We start from the raw sequence: 13,228 nt of genomic DNA, 5'->3' as shown, positions 1-13,228 counted from the left end.
CCTCCCAGATGTGGGGCTTTTGACATTGCACCCCTTGCCCCAAGCAGGCTACTTCAGTTTAATAAAGTGGCAAAGATTTTCTTGAATGTTGGGTTTGTTTTATGCCAAGTTTATTAAGCAGACATGAGGAGCTAGTTCAAGACTCCTTAACTTCCTGAATGAATAAATAAAACTGTTCCTTTCAGCAAAAAGTTAGGTTGGCTCAGCTGACTCATGAAACCTCACCCTACTTTAAAAAAAGGTACACAATATTGCAGAATAGGTTAGAGCAGCAATTAAGAGCACTCTGGAGACTACTGTACTGTAACTTTAGTATGGTATCTTCTGAAGTTAGTAGGATAAGAGTAGTGCCAAGAAGCATGAGAGCTACAGCAATGAGACAAAGCACTTGGTTGATTGCAGCTTACATAAGTGTTGGTGGCTGAACTGCGTTTTGCATATACATCCCTTCTGCTGGTGTTCTGAAATAGGAACTTAAATAAAACTCAAGTGAAGCACAGGTGCTAACTGCAGCTCCTTACCATTGGGAATCTCATTACATGACATTACATTCTGTGAGTAGAAAAATAGGCTAAGTTCTTTATTTGGATAGATCATCTAAAAGCTTTACGACCAAGGCATTGGCAAGGAAAATCTCAACATTTTACAAGCATGGAACTTAGCCTTTTATCAACACACACAGTTTCATTCAGACTTGTTTCACTACACTTCAAGCTACAGGTGTGGCTGGAAAATGTATTGACCCAATTGCATGGAATCCAGTAATTAAAAGCAGGATAGTTTGTAAATGAGGTAAGTAAAAGGGTGTGCATAAGGAGTTCAGTGGGTAACTGCACGAGGAACAGGCTATGTTGAAGGTTCTTTGCTTAGTACTCAAAAGTTACTCTAAGCATGTTTGCTGATCTTGGAATGATCCTGTTTGTTTTTTTTTTTAATTTTATGTGCTTGACAAAGTGTAGACAACATTATAGGTGATGAGGTAATAAAGAGGAAACTAGTAAAAACCACTGCCACCTACAAACTAGTTACAGCAATATCATGAAGTGGGTAAGGTATGGGGTTTTTTTTACCAAAAAAAAGTTACTGCTATTTGCTGTCCTGAGCACATTAAAACCAGTATTCTTAGTTAGGAAATCCAAGAAAAAGCTACTGAAGACAAACGTGTTAAAGATTTTCGAGGTAAAAACGTTTGAAATTGTTTAATGTTCTCACTGATTACAGATGTTTTTACTTCTTCCAAGGTAACACTTTTGCTGAATGAAACATGGAATTAAATAGCATGTAGTGCCTTGCCACTTGGAGGGCCTAAGTTCAGCTTAATGCAGTACAATAGAAACGAACGGTCATGTGAGCCACGTCCACCTTCTCCCTACAGATGGGAAGAGGCTGCCATTAATCAAATCGTTTTTTCATTACAAGGAAACAAAGGAAACGTGTATTTCAAACGTAGCCGAGTACCCGCAGATGAGAACGATGCGGAAGCTTTACCATCAGTTGCCATTTTATAATGGCGGGGCGTTTAAACGTGGCTGGCGTCTGAACACATGCCCCGTTCCAGACGAATGTCGGTACCTGCTGACAGGCTGGCTGCTGCACGCGAGCAGGATGCCGCCACGAAGGCCCCGTGCAGCCCTGCCTGGGACTATTTTAACACTCGCGTAGAAACACTTCACCGGCGGCGGACGGCGGGATCTGCCGTCTCAGCGGGCCGCTACCGCCCAGGCGCTCCTCCCCGGCCCGGCCCGGCCCCGCTCTGGGGCCGGAAGAGGAGACCGCGGCGCGCGAACAGAACTACGAAAGGCTGAACTGTGCGCGCGCTGCCCCACCGGACTCGCTCCCGTGCCGTTCCCTGGGGTGCTTGCCTACGTCATCACGCAGGAGGACGGCTGCTTGTTGCTAAGTGATGTCAGCGCGCCGGTTGACGTAGCGGCGGTGGTGGGGCAGGGGGTGGAGGCCTTGTCGGCAGCGGGGCCGGTGAGTCCCGGGGGAGGATTGCGGTCGGGGCGCGGCGACCGCGTCCCCGTCCCCCTGCGGAGCGGGTTCGGTGACGACCTGGGCGGCGGCTCTCGAGATCGCCCCCTCGGCGGGGCCTGGCCTCGCGGCGGACCGGTGGCTCCCACCAGGGGCGGGCAGCGGCGGGGCGGGCCGGGCCGAGGGACCGCCGGCCGCCCGCGGGGGGCAGCTGGGCGCATCGGGCGGTGAAGGGGTTTCACCTGAAGCGCCTTTTTGCGGGGGGGAGGCCGAGCGGGCGGGGGTCGCCTCCCCGGCGCCTCCAAACTTGGAAGGCGGCTTGTGGGGAGGTGGCGGCGGCGGCCCCGACTTCCCCGAGCGCGACCTTGGGCGGATCGCTCGTTCTCGGCCGCCCTCCCTTCCGTGGGTGGGATGCGTCTGCTTGCTTCGCCTGCCCGCCCCTGTGCCGCCCCCGCGCTTTGCAGGGCCCGGTTGTGGCCGCCTTATTTACTTTTATATGTTAGTTAAATATTTTGATGGTACGTACAGTATTTTCACGGGTTCTTCTTGGGTCCTCGTCCTTAACTACTCTTGCAAGTTGCGCGCTGCTGTGATGCATTGGAATTACTTTTGACTTAGAAGCAGCTGTCATATTATCATACTTTTTAAAAAAAACCAACTTGCTGTTAACTTGTTAGCAATCTGCCTGTAATCTTGCTTGCCCAGCAATGCTCTTTGCTGGCGTTATTTTTAAAGCACAGCACACGGACCCCTCCCAAAGCCCTGTGCTGGGATCACTTTAATATTTTTATGTGCTTTAAGGTTTAATTTGAACCTACGCACAGTGCAGGTGTATTTGGCATGTCTTCTGTTACAAATCTGTAAATCAGGTGCTTAAAGTATACTGTTCTGTTGGGGTCTGTTCACTGATACTTATCGAAAAAAACCCCACCACACAAGAACATTCATAAATGTCTTTTGAATACAGTTTGCTAATACAAGCCAATTTAATAACATATGTTACTTGCAGGAACAAATATTTACATATTACAGGTTATTCTCCAAAACCATGAGTTCTTCTTTTGTCAAATACTTGTTTACAATTTGCTGGAATAAGGTGTGGTTACTTTCCAGTTCATGAGGCTACCTAAAAATATTTTTGCTTCCTACTCCTCCCTTGTTCCCTTACACTAATCTTCTTTAAATTATATGTTTTTCTTATGAGAGAATTCATAGATCAAGGCATCATCTGTTTAGCAAATTAAATACAGTTTATTTTTCCTGCTGGCATGTATGATGGGAAGAGTAACAATAGTTTATACTTGTTGAGAGGTACTTGTTATGTTGGTTATTTATTTAAACAAATAAAACATTTATATTTCTGTATTTCCTCACCCTACAGTTTTTTGTTTTCCTGCTTGTAAAATTAAAGGCTTGCACAGGAGGAGGATCTGCAACTGCCTGAAGTATTGTAAAAAAAAAAAAATCCAACACCAAAACACAAACAAAACCCCCAAAACCTTTAGCTAGGCAAGAACACTTAGAGAACTTTGGATGTGTAGGGAATAAAATGTGTGTGCTACAGTTTGTATAGACCTGGTTTAATTAGGACACCCACATGGGAAAACAGTGTTGCTGGCGATGTTAATGCTGTAGCAGAAATGTCAGGATGAAATTTTTGTGGCTTGTAGTGAACAAATGAATGGCAATATGTTACCATCTGTTTTGATGGTTAAAAAAATGAATGGTCAAAATTAAATGATGATGGCTCAAAAAAAGAAATTCTAAGGCAGTGTTCTAACGTTGTTAGAAGTTTTCCCATGGAATGGAGGGATTTTCTAAGAATTTGTTTCCACAAAAATTTTAACTGACAAATATGCATCTCACTCACTTTTGCCATAGGCTATGTGTTCCCTTTTTCTGATGCTGTGTATTTCATGCATTGTGTTAGGAAATGGTACAGTTGTTGCTGTGCAGCTGGATGTTGCTGAATAGCATTTCTGTGAGCTTGCTGTTCAATCTGTCTGTTGTTCAGAATGGCGAAGAACCCTAATTTTCAGGAAGTCAGTCATCTGCCTACAGGCTACGTCCACTGTAGACCTTCAGACAGCTTTACTGGTGAGTGGGCCAATGTATTTTCTTGAGATTTTGACTTAAAGGGTTTTAGTTTTAACTTAAGGCTTTAGTTGTATACCATTTTAACCAGGTTGTATCAAGTGCATTAATACCTATTTTATACATGTGTTAATAAATAATCTGTGCTTAATATATATTTTTTTGTGTGTAGCTAAACTTACTCCTGCTCTTCTACCTGAGGAATAAGTCTCTGAGCAGAACGTAAAATGTTAGCACTACAGCACTTAATTAATAAGAATGTGTTTGCAGATGAGCAATGCATAACTTTCCATGTGATTTAAATCAAAACATTTTCGGTGCTAATTGTTGTTTAGAGTGTTAGCATTGAATGGTGTGGTTATTTACCATTAACCAGAGTTAACATCTTCTTTTCTTTTAATCCTTTCACAACAGAAGGTTTGGAGATGAGACTTAAAAGTTCAGTGAATTTAATTTACGTGTTCTTTCGTAGTCTATAGCCATAAATTTGTACTGCACTGATTATGTTGTCATTATTGGATATTAAGTATGAGAACATGTATTTTTTTCCTTTTCTGTTACAATTTTCCCTCATAGTCAACTTTTTTAATTGGAGTTACAAAGGAGCTTCTGTAGTGAGGCTTCTGACAGAATCAAAATATTTACTTGAGTTATAGCCTGTGTGTTGAAATAATTACTAAAAAATTCTATTTCCTGAAATATTAGCTTGTTGTACCAGAACTTAGGAGAACAAAATATTTTTCTATAAAAAGACATGTGTATATCCATTAAAAACCCAAACCATATGGTTTGAAACAATGGTATGTTTGTACAATAGCCTTACTGTCACACTTACCATGTTCTGTGAGTCTATAGTAATAGAAATTGTAATTAAAATAATATTTTGCTGGAATTTATTTAAAGCGTAGCAAAATATTTTATGAAGTAATGAATCACAAAAAATTGAAATACTACTCAAATCCTTTCCAACCAACTGAGAACCAATTGGTATTTCTAGATAAAATAGAAGTGTAAGAGAATTATATTTAAGAAATTTCCCTTTGTGTAATTCTGACAAAATCTGCATTATTTTGATAGGTACAAACTAGATGATGAAGTAATTAAGTGTTTCAAGGGTATGAAATTATTTGTTCATTGCTTATAATCCAGACTTATTTCGTAAAAGTTGTGGTTTTTTTCTGTCAGTAGTCTGTTTACTTGCATTTTTTCTAAAGTTTCAATGGGGTTATCAGTTATGTAAACATTTTTCACTCATTTTATAGAAAAAATAATTTATTCATGAACAATTTCTTAAATTCCTTTTTCTGTGCCTGGTATAAAAACAAGTCTTCCATGTTTCGTTAAAACAGCACTGCCTTTCGGAGGACTCTTTAGTGATAGCCCAGGTGAGAGGCCAAGTGACTTGGTACCAGCCTTTATTGCAGCTGTGGTTTGAGAGCTCTTTACTAAAGGTGTCATAGGGGTTTTGCTGTTGTTGCTGTGTTTACTAGATCATGTTTTTTATGCTGTAACATGTTACAGTTTACTTACTAAAAGGAAATATAGCAAGCTGAAAACTGAGGGGTTTTTGTTGTTACTTTTCTAGCTGTGACACATGTTGTGTAATATTGCATACTGCCTTATGTAGTAAGTACTAGGCAACATTTTTCACATGTTCCCTGTTGAAGATGGCCACCAAGAAGCATGTCTTCTGGTGGGATCTTGGACAGAAGTGATTTGTAGGCCTTCTGACTTAACAGTTGCCTTTTGAGATTCTTGCAGTTTTAATGGGCCTCAAACTCACTGAGAAGACTATTTTGTTTTGTTTATTTCTGTGGCATGAGCAAAGCTGCAGCAGCTGACTCCTGAAGCAGTTCATTAGCTCCAAATACCTCCCAGAAATGGGTTATGGTGTTGGCAAGAGGCTTGTAAATGGCTTGGCCTCTTATTCTGAAGTTGGTGAAATGTTGTTCTTGGACCGCCAAGGAGAGTAAACACCTGTGTTGTCTGAGAGGGGTGACATTGTTTAATGACAGAAGATGCCAGAGGGATCTTCCAGGAAGGGTTTTGCCAAGCTCCCAGCAGCATCCATCTTTTTTTATCATAAATAATACTTTGAGTTGCAACTAGAAAAATACACGTTTAGTTATGCAGGGAAGTTGTGAGCTCATAGCAACTTGCCACAACTAAAGCAGTGTATTACTTTTTACTTCCTCAAACAGGGAATGTGCAGATCACTTCAAGGGTTGACTGAATTCATACCATTAATTAAACCAGTCTGGCAAGATCTGAAGTTATGCATTATTTGGTTCTATATTTTGAAGGTGGGACTGCTCTCATGGGGCTGCTTTATATGGAAAATCCACAAGCAGATGAGACTTGCATTGGAAATGCATAGTAGTACACAAATAAATGAGTTTGCTTTGTCAATATACTAGTGTTACCCACAGAAAGTATGTAAAGCATGTACGTGGTTTTCATAAAGTTGCCAGTTTCCAACACTTCATGTCATTAAAGCATTTGAAAGGCTCCTCAGCCAGAGGCTTGTAGCCATCATTTGAGTCCTGTATTCCCCGTGATCAGCATGTTCTTGTTTGAAACTGGCAAGTTAGAATACTACATTGTACCAGCAATTTGGAGAGCATTAAATGTCAAAACAAATTTGTCTTGCAGTTTAAACACGGGGATTTCTAAATTTCTACTTTATACTTTGCTGTAGTTCAGGGTCTTGATGTTCATAAGGACTGGCATGATTGGCTTATTACCGAGTGTCCCCGGTTCAGACTTTACCCTCATCTATACACTGATTCTTGCTTAGGGAGGGGTTTATGTACCCTTGAGAGGGAAGTGTGCTTGTGATTTTATTTATTTAACCTGAAATGGAAACAATTTTCCCTTGAACTTTTCACCCTATTGGTACATGACAACATCCACAGCTACTGGAAGCAAAGTTAGTGTGCAGCTGATGGCATTCGCTTGTCACAGAATCACAGAATGGTAGGGTTTGGAAGGGACCTCTGAAGATCATCTGGTCCACCCCCCTGCCAAGGCAGGATCACCTAGGGCAGGTTGCACAGGAATGCGTCCAGTCAGATTTTGAAGGCCTCCAGAGAAGGAGACTCCACAACCTCTCTGGGCAGCCTGTTCCAGTGCTGTGTCACCCTCACAGTAAAGTAGTTTTTCCTCGTGTTGAGGTGGAACTTCCTGTGCTGCAGTTTGTGACCGTTACCCCTCGTCCTATCACTGGGCACTACTGAAAAGAGACCAGCTCCATCCTCCTGACAGCCACCCTTCAGATATTTATAGGCATTGAAAGGTCCCCCCTCAGCCTTCTCCAGACTAAACAGCCCCAGGTCTCTCAGTCTTTCCTCATACAAGAGATGTTCCAGTCCCTTAATGATCCCTGTAGCCCTCAGTTGGGCTCTCTTGAATGGGGGAGCCCAGAACTGGACACAATATTCCAGATGAGGCCTCACCAGCGCAGAGTAGAGGGGGAGGATAACCTCTTTTGACCTGCTGGTCACACTCTTCTTAATGCACCCCAGGATACTATTGACCCTCTTGGCCACCAGCGCACATTGCTGTCCCATGGATAACTTATTGTCTACCAGGACTCCAAGGTCCTTCTCCAGGGAGCTGCTTTCCAGCAGGTCAACCCTTAACCTGTACTGGTGATTGGGGTTGTTCCTCCCCAGGTGCAAAACTCTATGCTTGTCCCTGATAAATTTCATGAGGTTCTCCTCTGCCCAACTCTCCAGTCTGTCCAGATCCTGTTGAATAGCAGCACAGCCTCCTGGTGTGTCAGCCACTCCTCCCAGTTTTGTATCATCAGCAAACTTGCTGAGGGTACATTCCAACCCTTCATCTAGGTTATTGATGAAGATATTGAACAAAACTGGACCCAGTACTGATCCCTGGGGAACACCACTAGCTACAGGCCTCCAACTGGACCCTCCGCCGCTGACCACAACCCTTTGAACTCTGTTGCTTAGCCAGTTCTCGATCCATCTCACAGTCCACTCATCCAACCCATACTTCCTGACAAATACTTTGTCTTTACCACTTTTACAGTCTCCCAGATTTATGCAGACAGTACCTGTTCTTATTTTTTTAGAGATAAGTGGATGAAAGAAACAAAGAAGTAGAATGCAGAAAAAATTGATTTAAAATTAGATTTTAAAACCTGTGCCTGTACTCGTACATATATGAAATACCATAAATGAACTTCCCCAATTAATCAAAATTGGAACTAGCAGAAGAGAGGTAGTACAGAGTTGCTTGATAATGTGCATGTAACCTGCATGCAGTTGGGTTGCCTGACTATTGTGAATGAAGATCAATGACAGCAATTATAGACTTACAAGGTACAGAAGTCTTAAAGGAGTATTGAAGCATGAGATTTGCAACTGAGTAACAAATACATCCTTTTGTTTCCTCCTCTGGTGTAATAAAAGGTTTTAATTTTTGAGGGCATTTCAATTTTACTGTTGTCTATAAACTCTCAAATAATTTTGTTGTGATAAATATTGCCAGTACAAATAGATGCAACTGGAGTGGTGTGAGTTGAGTTAATCTTGCTTTTTACAAAAGAAATGTTACTGGAAGTGTATGTGTCAAATATGTATGTTTGTTTGTTTATTGTTTATTTATCTGTTTATTAGATGAGTTAGCTACAGTCTTAGCTAACTGTAAATTAACCAGTGCAAATGGGAGAAACAGTCTGTTATTAGGAGAAACCATAAAAATCAATTTACTCTCCTATCAGGATAGAAGAATGACTGTACAGTATTCTGTGTTCCCATGGTTAGGCTGCCTGTGGTATCCCGGCCAGTATTGCTGGTTCCACACTGTAATGGCTGCACAGGCACACAGTTTCTAATTCAAGTAGCAGAGACAGCCTGAGGAAAGCTGGCTTTAGTTTCCATTTGTGCTGTGATCTATATTTCAATTTAGTATGCTCAAATTTTATTTTATATTTCTATCACTTTTTCTGGTTTAAAGTTCTTTGGGACTATGTTTCTACAGTATCTTGTGTTAAGCATTTCCAGGTGTTACAGAAGTGTGAATAATACTTAACCCCATGTGCATGTGCTTTCTTTTCTTTGTTGGGGTAGAAATGACTGGAAACAGATAATGTATTTTCTCATCACACTTTTTAAATATAGCTTAATTCATTAATGTCATGAATATTTCACTTGAAAGGTTAATGTGTTAGCTGTGTGCAGGGTATGGCCTCATCATTTTCCTGCTTCTTGTGGTACACCATCTTTCTTCAGCACTAAGTATGTGTGCATTTTGAAAAGTGGGTAGTCTTTGGAGCAGAGAAGGTGTCTCTGAGAATGTGGATGGTTATCTGAAACAGCCAACCTCTCTTTATTTAAAGATAAACTGAAGTGTAACAATAGAAGCTGATTTAAGACCTAAATTCTCCCATGGATGCTCTTGCCACTGAGACTACAGAAAGCCTCTGTTGCTGAAATAAGCTAAAACCTTGTGTTAATTAAGAAGTAACAAAATAATTCCATAGAAGATATGACTAATGAATTAATCTATATTGTACATTAGTGGACAGTCTCCTACTTTGATGGCTGAGCAGTATTAGGGGGTTTATTTTCTTATATATATGAGGAAACAAGAAAGCATCAAGGAAACTCAGTGGAAAGAGTAACAAAATTGAATTGTACATTATAAAGCTTTGCTCTTTGACAGACTTTGTCTGTTACTTATTAAACGTTACCTCGATTGCTCATTTTCTCACAGTTCTGGAAAGTTGGTTGGAATTTGTCAAAACCACCGAATTTAGTAGAGACTTGGGAGTCTATTTCTTTATGATTTATGGGTATTTTAAGTTAAATAAAATTGCTTTCTAATGGTAACTTTAATTAAAATAGTTTAATTTTTAATTCATTTTGTTGGAAGCTCGTGGTTTTAAGTAAATGGATTGACAGTACAACAAGGTGACGGAGTTCTCTGAAGTATTTTCCGTCAGCTAGAATTGTTGTGCAAGCTGCATAGAGTCCTGTTGTAAATGAACTTCAGTAGAAAAACTCGTTAGGTTTTCATTTTCCTTGTAATATCTGGTAACTTACACTAGTTGCTTTTTTCATAATTGCAGCTTGATCTTTGCTGTTTTTTAATATTTGTGCCCTTTCATAATACTGGTTGTTTTCTTTTTCCCTTTAGGCTACCAATATCACCATCCCTCCAAGATGAGCAACAGCCACCCGCTTCGTCCTTACACAGCTGTGGGTGAGATTGACCATGTTCACATTCTGTCAGAGCATATCGGTGCTCTAATGAATGGGGAAGAATATAGTGATGTTACCTTTATTGTAGAAAAGAAACGTTTTCCGGCACACAGAGTGATCCTGGCTGCTAGGTGCCATTACTTCAGGTGAAGTATAGTTTTTTGTCAAGCTCACAGGAAATTTTCATGCAGATGAGATAAACATTGTTTCTCTATGAACTTTTCAGGGTGTAATCATCTGTCCATTGAGTGTGACCTTTTCTGTGTGAATGTTTCCCAGCACATCAAATCATTGTGTCCAAATATGAAAAGATAAATACCATGTCATGATGTTATTCTTTTGACCTTCATTAAATTGGATTTTGAATGTAGTTTCACAAATTCAAGAGAAAGATAACTTCAGAACAGAAAAGTTCTGCTGTAAAATTGTTTTGATTTCTCAGAGTATGGATGGTGTGCTTCTGTGGAATATACTCAGTTTAATTTTGACACGTTGCAATTGAGTATTTAAAGAGGTCTGACTGATACAGGTTTGAATATATAGTTTAAAACTAGGAATAATACCAATCCAGCTTTTTTAAGATCTGGGCATTTTTTACTTTAAACGTAATTAATAGAACTTCCTGATAATCTTCTTCCAGTTAATTTTTTCAGAGGGATAAGCTAATAAGTAAACTAAAGTGTGAATTCAAATTGTGTTCAAACTGTCTATTGTATTTTGAAAAATAATTGAGTGCTTTGTTTTTTCTCAAGATGCATGTTCTCATTGGAGTTGCCATGTACTGGGTTTAAAGTAATGAATAGAGGATCAAGAATCCTGAGACTTGCTAATCTACTGCTGCTATTACAGTGGCAAACTATTTGTTTTGCTTTCTTTCTGGAAACTTTTCCTTTTTTCTTTCTCACTGATAGCCCTATATTTAAAAAAAAAAAAAGGTACAAGAATCATATCTCAATTACTGCTTCGCAAGCTATTGTTCAAAATGGAGATGGTGCAATTGTTGTGTAGGATAAAATCATGATGCATTAGAGGAGTATTCTTGTGTAGCTGCTTTCAGAGCAGAGCTGCACTTTAAATGCCAAGTGAAAGGGTTTTTCTTTTGTAGATTCTTAAACCATATCCCCTTTGTATACCCCTTGCTGTAAATAGTCGTTTATTCCTTTCTCTTTCTACTTTTTGCCAGGTTTTTATCAGGATATAAATTTTTCAAATCTTATCTTCCTTATAGAGCATTATTGTATGGCGGCATGAGAGAATCTCAGCCTGAAGCAGAAATTCCTCTTCAGGACACCACTGCAGAAGCATTTACCATGCTCTTGAAATATATTTACACTGGTCGTGCTACACTACGAGATGAGAAGGAGGAGGTTCTCCTAGACTTCCTAAGCCTAGCACATAAATATGGGTTCCCAGAACTGGAGGATTCCACATCTGAGTATCTTTGCACAATACTTAATATTCAGAATGTCTGTATGACATTTGATGTTGCCAGTCTTTATTCCCTTCCCAAATTAACTTGTATGTGCTGTATGTTCATGGATCGAAATGCTCAAGAAGTGCTCTCCAGCGAAGGCTTCCTATCACTTTCTAAGGTATATCTTTTGTTGGCACTTTTTTCCCCAGGAACGTTAATTTTAATCTGTATACAACTTCATGATAAAATACTAGTGGGGGCACCAAATACAAGTTTATGTGTTAGTTAACATCATTTTATACTAGTGAAACTGTGACAGCTGGAAATGTTCAAGCCAAGCTGAACTGAAAATCCTGGTGATCTGTTCTGAATTTTTTAGGTATTTAATTTTGGCCAGTTAGTATAGATAAATATAGTAAATCTGATGGAGTATTCTGTAAGGTGGGAGCAGGCAATCTAATCTTAGTTTGTCCTTTTTCATCTGTTCTTGAAATAATATAATTTGGCTTCTGAAAGCTGCCAGGTGGTAGATACTCCATTCTATTAATTTCTTGATATAGGCTGCCTCAGTGATGGGTGATTTTCTACTGTGTAAGCTAAAGCATTCTGGAGGTTGCTGTGATTTATATTGCTGGTTGTCATCATGTTCTGAAATTGCATAATATGATGGTGTTGTAGGGTGGTTTGGGGTTTTTGTGTGTTGATTTTGTTGTTGTTGTTAGATGCATAAACATTTGTGCCCGAGTCAGGCTTTCCTATGACATTGAAATTTTCTGCTTACTCTGGAGTGCTCTTTGAGCTGGACATAATAGAGTGTTTTCAAGGGGAGTTCACATGAAGCATCTTGAATGAATGATGGTGTAATTATTTTTTTTTAAAGTATTTTTAGTGGAAAAGCTGTCATGGGTCTATTCCTTGAACAAGTACAAGACACTCTGCTCCACTGACTAACTTATTACTTGTGTAGGGGAAAAAACCCGCTTTTTTTCTCTCTACTGTACTGTCATGCACAGTTTATTAAATCTGAGCTCTGAGAGCATATTATCAATAAAGAAATTAGCAAACATCATTCATCGAGAAGCACATACTTGATGACATCTTTGGCGTAGCCAGTCCTAGTATATATGAAAGATATATCCTTTTCTTAGGCAAACTCCTAATTATTATGCTAGCTAAGTGAAAATCAAAAAGCTGTTCAATTCTTTTTGTTCTCATTGTGCAGTCAGTGGGTTTTCTGCATGAATAACAGCCACTGAAGTTTTTACCTGCTGATTCTAAGTTGGTACCAAAAGAGAGAGAGAAAAGGGGTGTGGGAAGTCCCAAATAGTTAGAAATGGTTTAAAAAGGTGATTTCAAGTCACACTTTTTGTCATCAGTGTTCTTATACCAGCCTAAGTTTAAAGGAATGCTTTGAAACAGTACGAAATCCCCAAATCACTTATATTCAAAGTAAATTTGAAGTTGTAACTGGAATTAAATTTATTTGAATAGTTCTCTACATTTCAATTCTGGCTTACTTCTC

The 13,228-nt window shown here is 39.8% G+C and overlaps 1 protein-coding gene across 1 annotated transcript in view; it reads left to right on the top strand.

Annotated features, from left to right (window-relative positions):
- Positions 1 to 3,986: 3,986 nt before the first annotated feature.
- The window catches only part of BTBD9 (BTB domain containing 9), a gene marked incomplete at both ends in the record, with an annotated part of 124,000 nt that continues 114,758 nt past the window's right edge, over positions 3,987 to 13,228 (top strand). Inside the window, 3 exons of the mRNA XM_081997161.1 lie at positions 3,987 to 4,068; positions 10,228 to 10,438; positions 11,521 to 11,884. Coding sequence (XP_081853287.1) covers positions 3,987 to 4,068; positions 10,228 to 10,438; positions 11,521 to 11,884 — 657 coding nt within the window. The remainder of the gene's footprint in view (positions 4,069 to 10,227; positions 10,439 to 11,520; positions 11,885 to 13,228) is intronic.

The sequence above is a fragment of the Phaethon aethereus genome (genome assembly GCF_964289735.1).
Source record: "Phaethon aethereus genome assembly, chromosome: 3".
Lineage (NCBI taxonomy): Eukaryota > Metazoa > Chordata > Aves > Phaethontiformes > Phaethontidae > Phaethon > Phaethon aethereus.
Note: the sequence above shows the minus strand (reverse complement) of the source record. Positions and strands in the feature narration are given on the sequence as shown.